At 46.9% G+C, this 21,805-nt stretch overlaps 1 protein-coding gene across 1 annotated transcript in view; it reads right to left on the bottom strand.

The window, feature by feature from the left end:
* Window positions 1-15,806: 15,806 nt before the first annotated feature.
* Window positions 15,807-21,805, bottom strand: part of LOC123392340 (conserved oligomeric Golgi complex subunit 2-like) — a 69,105-nt gene continuing 63,106 nt past the window's right edge. Inside the window, exon 6 of the mRNA XM_045081219.1 lies at window positions 15,807-16,000. Within this exon, the coding sequence (XP_044937154.1) occupies window positions 15,907-16,000 (94 nt within the window). The 3' untranslated portion in view covers window positions 15,807-15,906. The remainder of the gene's footprint in view (window positions 16,001-21,805) is intronic.

Below are 21,805 nucleotides of genomic sequence, written 5' to 3'. Positions count from 1 at the left end.
AGGGAAGCAGGCTCCCTGCTGAGCAGAGAGCCTGATGTGGGGCTCAATCCCAGGACCCTGGGATCATGCCTTTGAGCCGAGCCTAAGGCAGAGGCTTTAACCCACTGAGCCACCCAGGAACCCCTAGATTAAATATATTTTTTTTAAGAGAAGAGAAAAGTTAGCAAGTGAACCTCGGTAAAAAACAAAACAAAACAAACAAAACCCAAAACTGACAAACATCTCCATGAAGCAACAACCGCAGAAATTCTCAGTGATGCACAGATGTGTAGCGACAGGAAAAGATGTCTGGAGGCTGACTTTAAGAAGGACAAGTCACTCCCACTGGAGATAAAGGCAGACAGAAAGGCCTGCTTGCTTGCTGCCTGAAGCCACAACTTCAACTGGGCTGCGGACTTGATTGCACACCACTTGCTTCACCAGAACACTGTGAGGTTTCCAGGAGCTCATTACATCTAAACACTACTGCCTCCTTTAACAAGGTTTCCCTTCCGGATTGCCCCTGACTTACAGGGATAGGCAGTAGGTGTCCCTACACGTACTCCTTCCAAATTCTCTCCTCTCTCTGCTTTCTTCTGATCCACTTTTTATTTATGGGCTAGCTTTACAGGATATCCCTTCGGTGATTAAACAGGTCTTAATAATTCTACCTTTTGTAAAGGAAGCCTTCCCCAATTATTTAGATGTTGATAAATATTTACCTCTGAATCTCCATAAATCATCACTTTATATGGCACCAACATGTAGAAAAAAAGAATGAAGTTACCCAATTTTCAGAATGAACCATACAAATTACAACTTACCATCTAAAGCGAGAGACAGAAAGAGAACATCTGCATAAACTAAAGTAATGCGGGTTCCTTATTCATTCATATTTATTATGCAAAATGGAAGTTTTAGGAAGATTAGAATAATGCATACTTGTTCTATTATATAGGCAACTAATCCTCTGTAGATGATAATGTATCCATAACTCCATCTCCAATCTAGAATTTCTGAACACGAGGAGAGGGTATTAAAATCTCCTCTGTGGGAGGCAGAGCATTACAGTGTCTGGCTCTGGCCTTCCTGCTGCAGGATGAGACTTGCAATTAGTGATGTCAAATGGAATTCACAAAACATTTCTGGGCTTTAGAAGACATCGGAAAACTAACAAAGGACTTAGAAAATGGTAGGAAAGGAAGCAGGAAGAGGGAGGTGGCAGAAACAAGTGAGCCAAAACCTGATCTGTAAGCAACAAGCTCAAGAGAAACAAATCAGGGTTCCAGAGAACAAATGCCATTTTCACTGCAGGATCTCTACAGGCCTGTGCCCTCCAGACCCCGTTCCCACCACATGGTAAGTTGGGGGAACTGAACCTGAGATTTCCTTAATAAACCAGGACCCTCAAATGGAACCAAGGTGATCCCAACCAAGAACACTCCCAGCCTCCTGGCAAAGGAAAGACAAACCCTCCAGGAAAAAACAAACAGACAAACAAACAAAAAAAAAAACACCAAAAAACAGAATTAAAAGAGATTACATCCATGTTCCAATAAATCTGGTCTCAAAATCCCTTCACAGAGCATGCAAGAAATGAGGCCACTGTGAGAGACAGAAGACTGAGGGAAAATGAAGACTTTAGACACTGGAATGATCAGATACAGAATAGAAAATATTACATGTTAATTGTTTAAGAACACAAAAGAGGTTTAAAAATGAAGAAGGATCAAGAGCCTATCCAAAGCAACAGGCCAAGTGTGAACATGGAACTGAAGGAGGTTAAACAGGGACCAAAAATCACTGAGACGTAAAACACAACAGAAAACACACCAGAATGGTGGGGCAGTAGAAGAGCCCCGAATGAAGGACTTCACAACACTGCACCAAGAAGTGAAGACATTCCCCAGAATGCAACACAAGGAGGCAGGAGAAGAGGATGAACGCCAGCTTGAGAGACACGAACAACAGACAGGAGGTTTAAATAAGAATCCTGGGAAGTACAGCAGGACAGAGTCAACATTTCAGAAGAAAACAGCTGAGGATATTACCGAAATGATAAATCCAGAAATACAGGAAATGCACAGATACCAAGCAAGATGAGAAATCTTCAATTAAACATTTTGTGGTAAAGCTATATAACACCAAAAACTAAGAAAAGGTTTTAAGGAAAGCCAGAGAGAAAAGGCATTTAAAGGAATGAACAGGGTGGAAACAGGGTTTAAAGCTGCTAAAGTTGTAAGGAGATGCTAGTAAAATGGTACCTGTAAAGGGTGATAGGAGTATTTTTACTGCCACTACTGCTAATACTGTGTCTAATGCACATAACAACTGAAGACTGCGAAGGTTAAGCTGGAGCAGAAAAAAATTAAATGAATTATGACCCTCAAAAGAAGAATCATATCGGGGCGCCTGGGTGGCTCAGTGGGTTAAGCCTCTGCCCTCAGCTCAGGTCATGATCTCAGGGTCCTGGGATCAAGCCCCGCATCGGGCTTTCTGCTCTGCAGGGAGCCTGCTTTCTCCTCTCTCTGCCTGCCTCTCTGCCTACTTGTGATCTCTGTCTGTCAAATAAATAAATAAAATCTTTAAAAAAAAAAGAAGGATCATGCCAATGAATTTCACAACTCTGGTGATCACTTTAAAAGCATCTCTTCTTTTTATCATAGCATTTGTATCATGTCCAGGATGAGATATTACAGCACACATGATAGAATATTTTAAAACAATAGTCCATTTTGGGACCTGTGCCCCGTTCTCAGGGCATGAGACCCGCGCACGAACCTCTGCCTTCCCTGAAATTGGTGCATGCAAGGTGGGCGCTCTTAGACCCAGAAAGACCAGGCACTCCCAGCCCGGGCCAGTGGGAAAATCTCAGTGTGTGATTGCTGCTTGGAACCTCTCTAGCAGTCTAGAGGTGCCCAAAGCTGCTGCTGCTGTGCATTTGGGTACAAGCAAAAGATCCTCCATCCCCAGGGACAGCGACTTGGAACCTGCTCTGCCAGCGGCCAAGGGGGAACTTATTTGGGCTCTGCAGCCAGACTGAGGCTTCTCTCTGAGAGGGAGATCAGGGTGCGGTTTGTTTTCCTCTAAAACTACAAAAGCCATCAAAAGAGGTCAAAGTGAGAAAAAAAAGCGAACAAACAAAAAACCTCCAGAGAACAAAAGCCTGAAAAAAAAAAAAAAGTTTCCTCAGAGCCCACCCCCTTGAGGGGGGCGGGAGGACTTAAGTCAGGGAACATCATTGACTGAAAACCCACATGGTAGGCCCCTTCCCCAGAAAACAAACCAAGAAAGAAAAAAAAAAAAAGAGAGAGAGAGAGAGAGAAAGTACTACAAGAGAACTACCACTACTTCATAGGAAAACTTTTATTTTTCATTCATTCCCACTATTCTGGTTATATATATATATGTAATTTCTTTAACCGCAGCAGGATGGTGGAATGGGACATGGCTGAGTGCCTCCCGGGTCTGACCCTGTGTGATGCCACCCGGTGCCTGCAGCTGCCCTCTGGAAGGTGTTGCTTTTGCGGCAGAGCCGGAGGGCAACAAGCGTGTGTCTGTCTCCAAAGTCCTGGGCACCACATCACAATGGCCTTCCTGAGAAGCAGAATCAAGGACAGTTGCTGATCTTCATTCCTTCCCACCAAAGGTAGCTCATACACCATCTTTGGAAGTTGGAGCCAGGGGGCGCCTGGGTGGCTCAGTTGGTTAAGTGTCTTTCTTCAGCTCAGGTCATGATCCCAGGGTCCTGGGATCGAGTCCCACACATTTGCCTCCCTGCTCAGCGGGGAGCCTGCTTCTCCTTCTCCCTCTGCCATTCCCCCAACTTGTGCTTTCTGGCTCTCTGTGTGTCAAATAAGTGAATAAAATCTTTTTAAAAAGTTTGGGCCAGGGGGCGCCTGGGTGGCTCAGTGGGTTAAGCCACTGCCTTCGGCTCAGGTCATGATCTCAGGGTCCTGGGATCGAGGCCACATTGGGCTCTCTGCTCGGCAGGGAGCCTGCTTCCCTCCCTCTCTCTCTCTGCCTGCCTCTCTATCTACTTGTGATTTCTCTCTGTCAAATAAATAAATAAAATCTTAAAAAAAAAAAAAAAAAAAGTTTGGGCCAGGGACGCCTGGGTGGCTCAGTTGGTTAAGCTGCTGCCTTCGGCTCGGGTCATGATTCCAAGGTCCTGGGATCGAGTTCTACATCGGGCTCCTTGCTCGGCGGGGAGCCTGCTTCTCTTGCTGCCTCTGCCTGCCTCTCTGCCTGCTTGTGTGTACTCTCTCTCTCTATCTCTGGCAAATAAATAAAATCTTAAAAAAAAAAAAAAAGTGTGGGCCATACTCTTTAGCCATTCTACTTTCCCTGGGGTAATTTGCCACCTCCCTGAATTTACCTGCATCTTTCCCAAAATCTACTTATCTTCCAGCCTTCTTGACCATAATGAGTCTATAAATTTTCAATAGACAGTGTTAACTTACACTTGCTAATATTTGCATTACATGCACCTCTTTCGATCTCAAAGAAAAGCTTTGCACCGCAATGGTCTCTAATCTCCAATTAGGTTCTGTTCTGGGATCCCACTGGAATTCTACGCACCTGTCCCCTAAGATCCCATAAATTGTGGTCCAGTTTCCCAGACAGCCAAGGAAAGCACATGGGAAATCTTGCTGAAGTATGAGTAAGAGCCAACGAAAGGGAACATATTTATCTGCCTCGAATGCTGGGACCTGAGGAAAGCAAGTTTCGTTACAGACAAATCAGGAAGGAGGTGCAGATTGCTTTTTATGTCACTCTGGAGTGGAGGTCTGCTCACTCACAGAAGCTCAAAATCTTCACAAAGGACAATGCCCCCCACCCCCAAAGTCAGCTGGGGATTCTCAGGAAAACTTTAATTGAAAGTATTACGGATTCTCCAACTTCCCAAAATGCAGGAGGAACATCTACAAGCAAGACTGTCACCACTTTTAGACAATTACACTTATTTACCTTTTTTCTTCCTAGAAAATCATCCTCTCTCCCAATCCATGATCTTCTTTTTGTAACAGTTTCCTAAAGAAGGAAACAGGTGTCCTCCCATTCCAGTTCCATCCAAAATAATAAAATAAAAATCTTTAAAATTAAAAAAAAAATTGTGATTTGTTGAGACAGAGCACATAAGCAGAGGGACAAGCAGACTCTCCCACTGAGCAGGAAGCCCGATTTGGGGCTCGATCCCAGGACCCTGAGACCATGACCTGAACCGAAGGCAGATGCTTAACCAACTGAGGCACCCAGGAAGCCCCAAAATAATTCAATTTTTAATCACTTTGCCATAGACACTTTTGGGTGGCTTTGAAACACCAGAATCTCATTGACTTATCACTGTCCTCTTCACCATCTCAGAAAAGGCCTGGGTGCCTCTTAGAGGTCTCTCTCCCCTCCTGACCCAGGTCCCAGCCAAAGGTCCTTCACATTAGAGTATGAGGAACTGAGCGGGATGGGGTGTGGAAGCACCCTGGGGTGGGGTGGGGGGCTCTGGGGCCCTCCCACTCCCAACTTCAAAGACAGCGCCTGCTTTCCCCTGCCTCATATAGGTACCCTGGGTTTGCCCTCTTTAAGGTTCCTGGTTGCTGCAAAGGTCTGAAAATCTCCTAAGTAGCACAAAAGCCATCATGTGTATTTTGGCCACACGGGACAGAGGGAGTTTAAAGGAAGAAAGATAAAGATCCCCAGAATGAGCCAGCAGCTCTGGGCTTCCCCGCACATCTTTCCTGTCCCTCAGAACCCTGGGAAGGAGCCCCTTGGTGCAAAGTCACAGGGGGAGCCCACGCACAGCTCAGGCCTCCTGCCCCAGGTCCTCTCCAGCCATAAACTGACCCCCTAGCCCCTTCCAAACCGTCTACAGCCTGAAACCACCGACGTGCAGTTCAGCACCCATCTCCAGAGCGCAGGATGCACATGGCTTCCCGGCACCCTTCCCTGGCCGCTCCCAAAATCACTGTGGGAATGTCACAGCAAGGAGACAGGGAATCAATTTTTATCCTCTGGGTTGTTTTATCCTCTGCTCTGAATCCACTTCCCCGGAGGAATCCGCTTTTCTTCAGCGTCTGTGTCTGCAAACCCGGCTCCTCGAACACCCCCCACCAAACGTACCAAGAACCAACTGGGGAAGAAGTTCATTTCTGGCCGACAAGCCTTTAATCCCTGAGAGCTGTGGCTGATGCGGGAGCAGCTTTTCTCCAAATGGTGATTTCGATACGAGGTCCTTTTGCCTGCCGGCCCCCAACATCCCTGACGTGTGGCTCCCAGGCGCCTCCCCGTGGCCAGGCCTGAGAGTGGAGCCCACCCTTGGGCTCATTTTCCACCGCGCTGAATCCAGGCAGGGGCCCCGTCTCACTACAAAGGGTGCTGAGTAACGAGGTGCCGCCACCAGGAAGAGAGGCAGCAGGTCAGACAGATCTGGAGAATGACACTGGCCTTCAAGGGCCCCTCACAAGGGAAATACCATTAAGTAGCAGATTTGACCAGATATACTGTGTTCCACATTCACGCCGTAAGGATGGGGTTTCCTCGAGCCCTAATCAAAGGAACTCTTTCACCCAAGATCACTTGACCAATCGGTGACTCAGTTTCCTTATACTAAAAATGAGGATAACAATACCTCACAAGATTGTTTTGAGGAGCACACACGTTACAAAGTGTTTAGAGGCACCTGGGTGGCTCAGTGGGTAAGTATCTGATTTCAGCTCAGGTCATGATCTCAGGGTCCTGGGATAGGGCCGTGTCAGGCTCCTTGCTCAGCGAGGAGTCTGCATGTCCCTCTCCCTCCCTCTTCACTTCCTTCCTTCTCTCTCTCTCTCAAATATATAAATAAAATCTTAAAAAAAAAAAAGAAGTTCTTAGAACACTATATGCACATAGTACAGGACACACAAGCACTTGTTAAACAGATAAAAGGGTACAAGAGGCTGGCTTCCCTTCAGATTTCTAATAGGCTCCTGTCTGGGGGTCTCTAGCTCTTAGGAAGTGGGCAGGCCACAGAAGCCCAAGATTGTAGAGTTCCTCTGAGGCCAAGTTCAGTTTTCTATGCAGGACAGAAAACCTGTAAAACACATCCCAGACTTGCTTCGCTGCCTTCCTAGTAGGGAATCCATATCCTCAAGAGTGGTCCAACCTCTCTTCCACTATTTGGGATGTAGAAAACGTTTAGACATTTCTCCATTGGTGCTGATTCCATCCTCACTTTTAACAATCTAGCTGTGTGTTCATCTGGTCTTCTGTTAGTTCCTTTATTCAACAAACAGAGAGGACTCACCGTGTCCTAACTGTGACCAAGACATCCAGCATCTCATCCCACAAGGGAAACATATTAGCAAATGTGGCAGCAAAGAGGGATGGGGTAAGGCAGTGACATCTGAATCAAGACCAAACTAACAAGCAGAGCCTGCCATGAAGAACATTCCAGGTATGGGCCCCATAGGCATGAAGGCGGAAATGAATAGATTATGTGAAGACAGAAGGACAGGGGACTAAGGGGACATTGGAAAGGAAGGCTGTGGAGCAGCTGTCGGCATTGGAGGCCTTGCGAAGGACTCTGGAATTCCCTTTGGTTTCAGCCGGAAGTTACATGAAGGTTTAAGCGGGGAATCATCAGATTAGCCTATATTTGTAAAAGATTGCTCCTCTTCCACAGAAGAAATGGGGATGGGGTGGGGGTGTCCACGAGCCTAGAAGCTGGAAATGGAAGCAGATGAAGTTTCCAATATCCTGGCCAAGGAGTGAGTCTGTCGCAGTGAGAGTGTCAAGATTTGCAGTTCTAAACTTTTTAGTAAAGTGGCTTATTAAACACACAGCTAACTATTGCCCGGGGTTCCTACTTTTGTAATAAGTTTTTTCTGAAACTCAAAAAGGGGAGAGGGGCTCTCTGCACCACGTGCCAGTCGGGGCGGAACATCATAGTCACATTACAGGGTGTTTTCAGAGCCCATTATCCTTTTAGTACGACATCCCTCCCACCCCGAGACAGCACCGTGCCTCTTTCCGCCAACAGAAGTTGAGTTTTTCCCTTTCCCTCTTCCTTCTTTCGAGGGCAGAGCTCAAGGCTTCTCCAGAGATTCCATCCTAAGTTCATAGATCTCACCGAGCTGACCACATTCCCCTCCCTGTGGGCGCCAGGAAACGCCTGAAACATCTGTATCTGCACCTGAACATGGGACCTTGGATCCCAGCTACAGTTACTTGTGCTGTGGTAACAAGGACATCATGTCACGTTTCAGGACATTTTCATAAATAAGGCCTCGGGTCGGGATCCTCAGGGTAGGAAAAGGGTGGGTCCGCCCCTGGGCAGAGTGGCATACCTTCTCTCTCCTCCTGGCTTTTGCCCGAGTTGGAGATGCCCTGTTCCTTCCTCTTCACCTGAGTAATCATTATCTCTGCTTCCAGAAGCAGCTCAGGGGGCCACCTCCATCACAGGGGCCACCTCCTCCCCAACCCCGCTGGACCAGGTGACCCTCCCCAGAATTCCATATAAATCCCTGTTAACGTTGATCCCACTGCTTCCCAGAGGCTCTTTCTCCTTGTCTTTACTTTGTCTCTCCTGCTGGACCCCAGGAGACAGGTCTCACTCATCATTTTATCCCAGCAGGGTTCAGTATGTTGCTGAATTAACACATGGCATGTCCCGCACATCGCTGGAAGCTGGATGAACTGGAACACAGTGTGGCAGCATGTACTGAAGCAGGGGTTCTCAGAGCACCAGGGGGTTCAGTCGGTGAAGCATCTGCCTTTGGCTCAGGTCATGATCCTAAGGTCCTGGGATCCAGGCCTGCACCGGGATCCCTACTCAACAGGGAGTTGGCTTCTCCCTCTCCCTCTGCTTCTCCCCTCCCTCTCAAATAAATACATAAAATCTTTTCAAAAAATAAATTTAAAAAAAATTAAGCAGTTGTTCTCAGCTGCAGGTGATTTGGCTCCCCAGGGGACATATGGCAATGCCTGGAGAAACGTTTGGTTGATGTAATTGGAGGAAAGGGCGCCACTGGGCATTTGGTGGGGAGAGGCCAAATGGAGGTGGCCAACATCTGGCCATGCACAAGACAGGCCTCAGCAAAACATCACCCAGTCCACGAGGTCGACAGGGGAGACCCGCATCTAATCTAGGACCTGGAAAACCTTTTCCTAGGTTTACATGCTCAAGGGAAATGTATCTGTCCATCAAAACCACAAGAATGTCTGAAGCAGCTTATCCTCAGAAGCCCCAAACTGGATGCCATGTAAAAGACCATTAACAGGAGAACGGATAACCGACTACAGTACCTACGTGATGGAAGACAACAGACGATAATGAAATTTAAGATGCCACATACGCGACAACAAGAAGGAATCCACAGATGTCCTGAGGAACCGAACCACCAGAGCAAGGTAACAGGCAAACTTGATCACTGGTGATGGAAGAGTAGCAGGGGGCAGGGAGTGACTGACTGGGAAGGAGCAGGAGGGAACCTCTGGTGTGCTCAGAATGTTCCTGATCCTCATCTGGGTAGTAGTTACACACAGCGTGCCGCATGCTAGGACTCACATGCTGTGTGTGTGTATTACACCTCAGCAAGCTTTACCAAAGGCAACGGTCCTCTAAGAGCCCCAGCGGGCAGGAATCACACACTGGAGCAGGTCCTCCGAGCATGATTTTCTAAGGATTTTTGTGCACAGCCAGCAGGAGCATTGTAGATATGTTTATGGAGACCTATTTCACCACAGACACCAAAAACCTTACAGTGGGTCCTTGATTCAATTCTGCTTCGGTCATTTTCTGCTAAGGATTGTGCTACAGATGTGCACACAGACTTAGATTTCAAGAATATTTATCACAGCAGAACAAATACAAGAGGGAGGCAGCAACAACACCGACCCAGAGGAAACTGTGTGATACCGCAGACTCATTAAAATCGACATTTAAAAATGTAAATGAAAAACGACTACAATATATTAATTACAATTAAAGAGCAGGTCACCCAACAAGCTGACACCTAAGATATATGAAGAATATACTCAATATGATTAACTATGATTAGCTAAGGTCATGAGGGGTTATGGGATTTCTTAAAATTTTATCATTTTTCCCTAAAATGTAAATATATTACTTATTAATAAGAAAAAATACACAATCACACTTCTTAAAAATAAAGGTGAGTTTTCAACTCTAAAACTGAGTACCAGGGGCGCCTGGGTGGTTCAGTGGGTTAAAGCCTCTGCCTTCGGCTCAGGTCATGATCTCAGGGTCCTGGGATCGAGCCCCGCATCGGGCTCTCTGCTCAGCAGGGAGTCTGCTTCCTAGTCCCTCCCTGCCTGCCTCTCTGCCTACTTGTGATCTCTATCTGTCAAATAAAATAAATAAAATCTTTAAAAAAATAAAATAAATAAAATAAAACTGAGTACCAGACCCCACACAACTCCCATATTCCCCATGGATTCAGAGCCCTGCTGCCTGCAGAAGCGCTCTATCGATGCTCATCACAGTGGCTGAGACAGATTAAATAAAGAAATAACATTCCAGATTTCCTGTCTCTTATCCGACTGTGCAGATTGGTTACACAAATCCAAATCCATACATGCATTAGATCTCACTGAACTGCGTACGCCCTGAGAAAAAGTTACAAGCAATTCCCTGTAAAAATACGAAAGTATTTCTGACAGCAAAAGTTTTCAGATGCTGTAAAGAAAAAAAAAAAAAAAAAAAAAACTAAAAAGGCACAACCTTCCCTGATTAATCAAGTCTCCCTCAAGAGAAGGCTACCACTTCCCCAGGTAATCTCATCGCCTCAGACGAAACCATGTTTCTCTGTGAAGTGGAGGTGATCGCGGCTCTCTCGGAGTACTCACAAAGGTTTGGTGTGATTATGAAACGGAACACTATGACCGGGGCCCACTGGTTGTGGTCACCGTCATGCCCACAGCCTGAACACCACCTCCCTCCAGGAAGCTCCCTTCTCTGAATTCTGTGTGGTAGGGGCACGTGGCTGACTATTAGGGAGCACTGCATAAGGTGTACCCTGTAGCTCGCCCAGACGCCCAGCTCCTCCTGGAGCCACCGAATGCCATACAGAGCTAAAGCTGGGAGCAGTGGCTCACCGAGGACACCAATGCCGAGGGCCCAGGTACCTCAGCTCACAAACCCATTACAAGCATATACATTTAACTCTAGCTTTAAGATGTTTCTCCTCTTACTTCTCAGTCAAAAAAGACTTTAAGCCGAGTAAACCAACAACAAACCCTAAGATAAAACATTTAACCGTGTTAATTTCCAAAGCCCTATGGTCGTCTTCAGCTTCTCAAGGTCACACCTCCCTGCTGAATGATTACCGAGGGTTGCTGACACGGTACACAGAAAAAAAAAAAAAAAAAACTCTTAGGATATCCAGCCTCTAAGAGAAAAAGCAAATAGCTCAGAATGCAGCCAGCTATGGCAAAGGAACCAACAACAAAGCCAAACACAGAGGGGCCCCTGAGCATCTGGGAATCTGCCTGTTCCTTTGCCTCCTCAAAGGAAACGAGTCACAAGACTGCTCAAAATGGGAAATGAGAAGGGCAGAAGCCCGGAAACCAGTGCATCCTGAATTTCGTGCTGCTTCCAAGGAGTGAGCCCGCCTGCTGTGTCAGTTATTTACACAGTGGGCAGGTGAGGCTGACAGCTTGAAGGGGTTATTTTAGAGGGAGAGCTGTAAGTCTGATCAGGAGAAGGTTCTGGACCCTGGGGTCCCAGCACGCATCTCCAGCTTCCAAGCTGACCCTCCCTTCAGACAGGGTTTAAGAGGCAGCAGGGCAAGCATTGTCTTTGTATTTAAATCACCTCAAGGGGGCCCATATCTCCAGGCACAACCAGAAGCCAGGGAGGAGAGGGAAGGGGGAGAGGGAGAGGGTACCTCCACTCCTATCTGCTGGCTGCACTTCTGGAGCACCTGATCCATGAAGCTAAATGCGTGAACAAAACAGAAGGAAGAATCTGGGAAGACTGGAAGACTAGAAGAGCTGTTCATGGACTAGTCTCAACCTGAACCACAGAAACACCTCTGCCTCCCTGCCCTCCTCCCCTCGGCTGGGCACCAGGTGCCTCCCTACTGCACTCCAGATGCAGATCCAAGCTCGGGGTGCCCAGTGCCGATGCCTCTCTCTGGCACAGGGACTCTAGGGCATCAGCGGGACTCCTAGACAGCACCTGTGATCTCTAATTTAAAACCAAAACCAAAATCCCCAACCAGCCCAAGCCAGCACAAGCAATACATATTTATGTGTAAGACACCTATGCACACATACACATTCACTTACACACACACACACACACACACACACACACACGCTTTTGCAGCAGAAGGCAGGCATGAAACCTGTTCCCTAAGTCCTTTGCTTTCCTCATCTGCTTCTAGCAGCAACAGCCATTTCTGCTATGGATTTTCCTATTCGAGGGTTGATCACAGATCCAAATGCCACCTTCCTGTTTGCCACCCTTTCCTACCCCACCGGCCCGCTGAAGTCTGTCAGTGAACCAGGGAACAAAGATGGAAGACAGGCCCAAGCTGCCTTCCTAAAGTGGGGTTATATTTGACACTTTAATAAACCTCAGAGCCTGAGCCTCTCTGCTCTCAGACTGGCCAGGGTGCAGCTCTCACTCTTACCAAACCCGTCCATCTCTCCTGCCACCCCCCCCCCCCCCGGGGCACAAGGGTTTTCTCTGCCCGGCATCTATTTCCAGGCCCCATAAATCATATCCCATTGTTCCAGGCCATCTGAACTCATGCTTAATAAACCATCCACCTCACCCTTCTGCCACCACCCCGAATTTCCCACAGGGAAAGACTGTTTCAAGAAGAAAAGGAAATTCTTCATTAGGGCTGGATTTTAAAAGCAAGCTTCCACAAAAAACTGGAAAACAAAATTGGGTATAAATACCATCCAATAACCACTAAATGTCTTTGGTTAAAGCACCTGCCTGCCTGTGATTCTCGGGTCCAGATGTGAGCTCAGTGCACGTCCAAAGGAAGCAGAATTTGAACCTGATGCTAAATGACAAATGATCCTGAACTTCATGACCATTTAAGTGCCGCAGTGGCTAGACTAAATTGCTCTGATGCAGAATTTCTCTCAAGTATAGGTTACTGAGAAACATAATATTGCTTGAAAATGTATTTAGGTGCGCTCATCCTTCTCAGACCAACACTCATGGCTCTTAGTCATAACCAGGCTTAAGCTAACACGATTCCCCTATTTTCCCCAGAGAGGGAGGGAAACAAGAGGACATGTCTCTCGTGGTCCAAGATCAAAAACTGGATCACAGCACTCACAGCATCAAGTCTGCCAAACCAGAGCTCTGGGTATGTACAATTCTTAAAGAGCTAATTGAATGGAAAACAGCCATCTGGGGCTGGAAACCCTTATGACATTCTGGGAAATGTATGGGGTTTAAAAGGATTATGCAGGGTGATGTGACTTTCAAAATTCCCAAACTCTGAACTGAAGCCTAAATGAGAATATGTTAAATTCACCCATTCCAAAACACAGCACAGTTGACTCGGACCCTAGAGCCCAGCTGTAGCTCAAGGTGTCCACACTGTAGCCTGTCCGTGGGAGGTCTGCAGACCACTCCCTGCTGAGAGAGTCCAGCCAACCCAATCAGCCTACCAGCAGGCTGTGGCACAAGGTCCAGATCCAAGCCCAGGCACCAGCCAGGGTTCCCTTTGGCCTGCCCTCCTATGGTTGAACAACAATCATGGAGAGCCACAGGGAAAGCGGCATTGGGTCCAGTATGGCCACTCCCTGGTCCTCCACAACACTGGTTGCACACTCTTCAACACAAGAAAATGGTGTGCAGAAACAAGGGCCTGCCACAGTAGGCTGTCGAGCAAGGAACAGAAAGCATCAGGGGACAGGTGGGACTGCTGGCTGGTCTCCACCTCTCCCAGAGGGCAGAGGCCGCAGAGCTTCTGCAGGCTAAGCAGAGACATGTCAGAATTACCTTCCCAAAAAGTAGGCAGTAAAGGAGGATTTCAAGCAGCCACAAAAGCCAGCAGGCCTGCGACCTCCAGATATCAGGGGCTTGACCATGACCGTGTCGGTAAGCAGAACACACAAGTGCCTTCTGGAGCGAGAGCAGACAGCTTAACGCTGATAACTGGTCCTCTCACTCTTCTCTGCTCTCAGCAAGTGATCCTGAAAGGGATGGACAAAGTTGGTCAGATTCACTGGAGAAAACATGAGCCAGTGAAGGCGTCCCGGCTCGCACTAGGCCTCCCTCCAAAGGCTGGCTGCCCCACCCCTGGCACCTGGGTAACGCTGCTCTGGGACCATCCATACAAAACGATTTACGTACCCCCCACCAGCAACAAACACACACAGACACACACACACACACACACACACACACACACACACACAAAGCTGCATCGGGCTTTAGGAACCTAACTCAAATGCAGCCCTAACGAGCAACCCCACAGGTGTGACTGGGTTGGACACTCCCAGCAAGGGAGGGAAGGCCCCCCCTTGGGTCCTTGCCAGCGGCAGGGTGCCACCTGGGCCTCCGCCTCATCCTCTCCATCCGCGGGGAAGTCGGAGCGGCCCCCACCAACCACCACCACGCAACCAGATTGATTCTCGCACTTCAAATCCCCGCTGCCAGGGCCCCATCTGTGTGCTGACCGAAAAGCCGCCCTCAAGCAGCCGGCCCGCGGAGCCTCTGGAGTTCTCCCAGACCCCCGCTCACGCCTCCCCAGGCCGCCCCCGCCCCCGCCGGCCGCGCCTTACCGCCAGTGTCCACGAAGCGCGGGGGCGGGCGGTCCCGCAGCGTGACACTCCAACCCGCGCTGGCCTCGTCCTCGTGGGACTCCTGCGCTTCGGGGGCGTCGGGAGTTAGCGGGGGGCCGGGGCGGCCGAGGAGGAGCGCGAGGCGGCTGACGTGCTGTAGAAGGGGTTCCCGCCGCTGTCCGGGCCGGACTCGCCGAACACTTCGTCCCAGATGTGCAGGCTCTCGTAGCGCGCGCGGGCCGCCTCGAGCAGCGCCGGCGCCCTCCTCCGCGCGCTCCCGCCGACCTGGGCTATGGCCCTGGCCGCCGCCCGCGCGCCCGCCCCCCAGAGCGCCTCCCAGCCGCACGCGCCGAGCACCGGGCCCGCGCCGCGGCCCGCCGCCCCCCACCAGCGCAGCCCGCAGCACAGCGCCCGCCGCCCCGCGCCCGACCCGCCCACCGTCTTGGCCGCCGCGGGCCCAGCGCCCGAGGAAGCGCCCTCGGAGCTCGGGCCTCGCAGGCTGCGGGCCTCGCAGGCTGCAGGCCTCGGAGGGACGCAGGGCGCGAGGGCGGGAGGCAGGGGCTGCGGCCGGGCCCAGGCGCCGCCGCTACCGCCGCCGCTGCGTCTCCTCTGCGCCCGCTGCGTCCCGGTGCGACCTCCCTGGCCGACCTTTCCGGGCGCGAGCCGCCAGAGACGGACCCCACCTCCTCGCACCTCCGGCCCGCCGGCCAATGGGGAGCAGGCCGGGGCGGGGCCCGCGCGGGGCACGCCCCACACCCCTAGGCCGAGCGGGGCGAGGAGAGCAGCTGCGGCGGCGGTGGCGGCAGAGGGTAGGGCGGCCGGTGGCTTCCTTGCCTGCGGGACGTGTGGCCCAGGACGGCCACCCGCAGGCCCCGCACGGCCCCGCAGGGGGAAGGGAGGAACCGAGTGGGTGTCGGGGGTTGGGGGGGACGCAGCCGGTCTTCCCGCCGCCCGAGCCGGCTCACGGAGCGTGAAGCCCGCGCTCTCGGTCCCCTTCCGCAGTCGGCGCCGGCGGTGGCGGGGAGCTGTCCTCCCCGGTGGTTCTGAACCAGGCGCTGCGGAAATTCCAGGTAGGCGCCGGGCCCGAGGGTCACGATTCCCGTGGCTGCTGTGGCTGCTGCTGCTTCGGTGCTCCACAGCCGGCTGTACCTTGAGCTCTTGCAAGCACAAGGGCTATCTGGCTTCCGGGAGCCTTGCTCTAATAAGGAGCCCGCCTCGCTGGTTCATTCCTGGGGTCAGGTGGTGACTCAGTCTCGCTTCAATACCCCTGTAATTTGAGGGGGTCAACATCCGATCTTAGTCATTCCTCCCGTCTTTGACCTTTGACATCTTTAAACTCAAAATATTCATTACCTTCCAAATATTAATTACTCTAACACCACCACTGCAACATCTTCACCCATACATTTGACACACTTGTCTGTTAAAGTATGGCACAATCACCCAGGCTTCAGTGTTCTGATAAACAATAGATCAGAAAGGTTTCATCCATCCCTCTGCCTTGGCCAGGAGTGCGTGGCACTCATTCCATTGATGACGATACACATAATCAGGCGTTTCTTGTTCCTCTCTCCCTCCCACAATAATGCAATAAGTCACAATGATGGTAATTGGGCCATAAAGTCACTTGCACTCTGAAATAAAATAAATCCACAGAGATGTGAAGGGCTTGCAAATCCTACTGGGTATTAACTAAATAAGGATTACACGAAAGGGAAAGGCATATTGCTATTTCATGCATAAAGGATGCAGATGCATAAAGGGTGAAGATGTTGGTACCACCAGCTAAGGTCAGTTCTAAAAGCAGGTGAGCAGCTTCTGCTCTCGCCCTCCCCTCGCAAGCCCCTGTTTCCTCCTCCAAAACCAGAGTCTCTGTACCAGCATGAATTCCTGATCATCACTGAAAGATGATATATATAAAAGGAAAGGATTCACATGACATTGCTTTGTATATGAATTGGCTGATATACGTGAAATTGTTTGCAAAGCATTTCAACTCCGTTGGAAGAATTGTGTCACAGAAAAGAACTGGTTTCCAGCACTTCTCTATACTGTGTTAACCAGGGAAAGATTCTGAAGAGAGTTCATACAGGTAATCAGACTTAAAAAGGCATTGACACATAGATTAAAGACGGAAAGTAAGATTGCGTAGCTCAAGTTCAAATTCTGCAATTAGGAATTCTGTAATACTCCTGTAAAATTTAATGATATATATTTTAAAAAATAATTGAAAGGGATCAAAACACCGAAATACATAGGCAAGAACTCCTTCTCTTCTCCAGGCAGCCAATGAAAAAGTCAGCAGCTAAAGTGAGTGTGTATTTTAAAAACAGTAGCTTGCTTTGCTACCCAGAGGAAGCAGGAAGTAGAGCAGTAACAGTTACAAGGATGGAATCAGTCTTCCATTGTCCCAAATCTGCATTTGTATGGTGCTAATCCCAAAGAAACCTTAGAGTCTTTGTGCTTATGAGCTCTCAAGTGCTTGTAGCTCACAGAGCATGCAACACTGGGAGAGGATTATATGGTCACAAAAGAAACAGACTGGGAAATCAAATTGTTATCCAAACCCTGGCCCAACACAAATGAGATGGCTATGTCCATTTAGAATCAAGGGTTTAGCAACCAAGTGCTACTTTGTTTAAACAAATGTTTCCGACCAAGAACAGTAAAAATACTTCAGCCTTTAAAAACAGGTGGCTGATTTTCCTTGTGAAAGGAGGGGAGGAAAGGGAAGAAAACAACTGGAAAACAAAAACCAAAAAACTTTCCCATCTGCTTGGCAACCTCCTACTCGATGCTATGATTATGGTTCTACATCATTAAGTTTTACAAGTAATGTTTTCTGGGAGGATAATTATAGAACCAGCATTATACTGAGATCCTTTAACTTTGAGTCATTTAAACACATCTTCCAAATAATACAACTTTGTAATATAATTAATTTTAAGATTAATATTGAGCTTTTGGTTCATAGTCTACACAAAAGGCTCCAGGGTAGTAAAAACAACCCATTTCTGTAGTAGATTCCTTAGGCTTTGTTAAGCCAGAGAGGTTCATGGTCTTGTGAAACTGGGGATAATAGCCATATTTCATTGAGTCTTGGCCTCCTTTCCTGGTATAGTTTAATAAGAAACAAAAAATGCTACCATTCAAACTATGATACAATGTTTTCTTTTCATTAATATTTTAATTTAAATGTATTCAAAAAGCTCTTTGGTAAGTATTTAGACAGATTTTTATTACATATGGCCTTAATGCATACATAAAATAAAAGTTAAAATTTTTGGTTAACGTTTTTTCAAACCTCACATTAAGAATCTCACTACTTTTATTTACTTTCTAACTGAGAGATTTCAGTGCCCAGATTTTTCTCACAATATGTTCCTCTGAGCCACCCAGAGCTTTTGTCATGCTGCACTTAAAAAATTATTATTAGACATATAGCTGACATTCAATGTTAAATTAGTTTCAGGTGTACAACATAGTAATTTGACAATTCTATACATTACTCAGTGATCTCCACAGTAAGTATATCATCACGTCACCATATAAACTTATTAAAATATCATTGGCTGTATTCCCAATGCTGTACTTTTCATCTCCAAATGAGAACAGGAAATTATTTTATTTATTTTATAACAGGAAATTTGTACCTCTTAATCCCCTTCACCTATTTCACCCATCCCCCATCCACCTTCCCTCCCGTAACCACCAGTTTGTTCTTTGTATTTAAGAGTCTACTTCTGGTTTTTTTTTTTTTTTTTGTCTGTTCACTTGTTTCTTTTTTTATATTCCATATAGACGTGAAATTACAGGGGCCCCTGGGTGGCTTAGTGGGTTAAAGCCTCTGCCTTTGGCTCAGGTCATGATACCAGCCCGAGTCGGGCTCTCTGCTCAGTGGGGACCCTGCTTCACCTGCCTCTCTGCCTGTCTCTCTGCCTACTTGTGATCTCTCTCTATTTCAAATAAATAAATAAAATCTTAAAAAAAAAAGGAAGTGAAATCATATGGTATTTGCCTTTCTTGGTCTGACTTATTTCTCTTAACCTAATACCTTCTAGATCCAGCCATATTGTCACAAATGGCAAGATCTCATTCTTTTTTTTAATTTTTTTATTTTTATTTTTTCTTGCAAGAATCACTTTATTTTCCTGTATTTTTTTTAAATGGTAATGAGTTTTTTTTTAATATAATTTTTTATTTTTTATAAACATATATTTTTATCCCCAGGGGTACAGGTCTGTGAATCACCAGGTTTACACACTTCACAGCACTCACCAAAACACATACCCTCCCCAATGTCCATAATCCCACCCCCTTCTCCCAAACCCCCTCCCCCCAGCAACCCTCAGTTTGTTTTGTGAGATTAAGAGTCACTTATGGTTTGTCTCCCCCCCAATCCCATCTTCTTTCATTTATTCTTCTCGTACCCACTTAAGCCCCCATGTTGCATCACCACTTCCTCATATCAGGGAGATCATATGATAGTTGTCTTTCTCCGCTTGACTTATTTCGCTAAGCATGATACGCTCTAGTTCCATCCATGTTGTCGCAAATGGCAAGATTTCATTTCTTTTGATGGCTGCATAATATTCCATTGTGTATATATACCACATCTTCTTGATCCATTCATCTGTTGATGGACATCTAGGTTCTTTCCATAGTTTGGCTATTGTGGACATTGCTGCTATAAACATTCGAGTACACGTGCCCCTTTGGATCACTACGTTTGTATCTTTAGGGTAAATACCCAGTAGTGCAGTTGCTGGGTCATAGGGCAGTTTTATTTTCAACATTTTGAGGAACCTCCATGCTGTTTTCCAGAGAGGTTGCACCAGCTTGCATTCCCACCAACAGTGTAGGAGGGTTCCCCTTTCTCCGCATACTCGCCAGCATCTGTCATTTCCTGACTTGTTGATTTTAGCCATTCTGACTGGTGTGAGGTGATATCTCATTGTGGTTTTGATTTGTATTTCCCTGATGCCGAGTGATATGGAGCACTTTTTCATGTGTCTGTTGGCCATCTGGATGTCTTCTTTGCAGAAATGTCTGTTCATGTCCTCTGCCCATTTCTTGATTGGATTATTTGTTCTTTGGGTGTTGAGTTTGCTAAGTTCTTTATAGATTCTGGACACTAGTCCTTTATCTGATATGTCGTTTGCAAATATCTTCTCCCATTCTGTCAGTTGTCTTTTGATTTTGTTAACTGTTTCCTTTGCTGTGCAAAAGCTTTTGATCTTGATGAAATCCCAATAGTTCATTTTTTTGCCTTGCTTCCCTTGCCTTTGGCGTTGTTCCTAGGAAGATGTTGCTGCGGCTGAGGTCAAAGAGGTTGCTGCCTGTGTTCTCCTCAAGGATTTTGATGGATTCCTTTCGCACATTGAGGTCCTTCATCCATTTTGAGTCTATTTTCGTGTGTGGGTGTAAGGAAATGGTCCAATTTCATTTTTCTGCATGTGGCTGTCCAATTTTCCCAGCACCATTTATTGAAGAGGCTGTCTTTTTTTTTTCCATTGGACATTCTTTCCTGCTTTGTCGAAGATGAGTTGACCATAGAGTTGAGAGTCTATTTCTGGGCTCTCTATTCTGTTCCATTGATCTATGGGTCTGTTTTTGTGCCAGTACCATGCTGTCTTGATGATGACAGCTTTGTAATAGAGCTTGAAGTCCGGAATTGTGATGCCACCAACGTTGGCTTTCTTTTTCAATATCCCTTTAGCTATTCGAGGTCTTTTCTGGTTCCATATAAATTTTAGAATTATTTGTTCCATTTCTTTGAAAAAGATGGATGGTACTTTGATAGGAATTGCATTAAATGTGTAGATTGCTTTAGGTAGCATAGACATTTTCACAATATTTATTCTTCCAATCCAGGAGCATGGAACATTTTTCCATTTCTTTGTGTCTTCCTCAATTTCTTTCATGAGTACTTTATAGTTTTCTGAGTATAGATTCTGTGTCTCTTTGGTTAGGTTTATTCCTAGGTATCTTATGGTTTTGGGTGCAATTGTAAATGGGATTGACTCCTTAATTTCCCTTTCTTCTGTCTTGCTGTTGGTGTAGAGAAATGCAACTGTTTTCTGTGCATTGATTTTATATCCTGACACTTTACTGAATTCCTGTATAAGTTCTAGCAGTTTTGGAGTGGAGTCTTTTGGGTTTTCCACATATAGTATCATATCATCTGCGAAGAGTGATAATTTGACTTCTTCTTTGCCAATTTGGATGCCTTTAATTTCCTTTTGTTGTCTGATTGCTGAGGCTAGGACCTCTAGTACTATGTTGAATAGCAGTGGTGATAATGGACATCCCTGCCGTGTTCCTGACCTTAGCGGAAAAGCTTTCAGTTTTTCTCCATTGAGAATGATATTTGCAGTGGGTTTTTCATAGATGGCTTTGATGATATTGAGGTATGTGCCCTCTATCCCTACACTTTGAAGAGTTTTGATCAGGAAGGGATGCTTTACTTTGTCAAATGCTTTTTCAGCATCTATTGAGAGTATCATATGTTTCTTGCTCTTACTTTTATTGATGTGTTGTATCACATTGACTGATTTGCGGATGTTGAACCAACCTTGCAGCCCTGGAATAAATCCCACTTGGTCGTGGTGAATTAATCTTTTTAATGTTCTGTTGAATCCTATTGGCTAGTATTTTGTTGAGTATTTTCGCATCTGTGTTCATCAACGATATTGGTCTATAGCTCTCTTTTTTGGTGGGATCCTTGTCTGGTTTTGGGATCAAGGTGATGCTGGCCTCATAAAATGAGTTTGGAAGTTTTCCTTCCATTTCTATTTTTTGGAACAGTTTTAGGAGAATAGGAATTAGTTCTTCTTTAAATGTTTGGTAGAATTCCCCCGGGAAGCCATCTGGCCCTGGGCTTTTGTTTGTTTGGAGATTTTTAATGACTGTTTCAATCTCCTTACTGGTTATGGGTCTGTTCAGGCTTTCTATTTCTTCCTGGTTCAGTTGTGGTAGTTTATATGTTTCTAGGAATGCATCCATTTCTTCCAGATTGTCAAATTTATTGCCGTAGAGTTGCTCATAGTATGTTCTTATAATAGTTTGTATT

The sequence above is a fragment of the Mustela putorius genome, unplaced genomic scaffold (assembly GCF_011764305.1).
Source record: "Mustela putorius furo isolate JIRA1106 unplaced genomic scaffold, ASM1176430v1.1 tig00000056_pilon_pilon_pilon, whole genome shotgun sequence".
NCBI classification, from domain to species: Eukaryota; Metazoa; Chordata; class Mammalia; order Carnivora; family Mustelidae; genus Mustela; species Mustela putorius.
The sequence above is the reverse complement of the archived record's forward strand: the minus strand, read 5'-3'. Positions and strand labels throughout refer to the sequence as shown.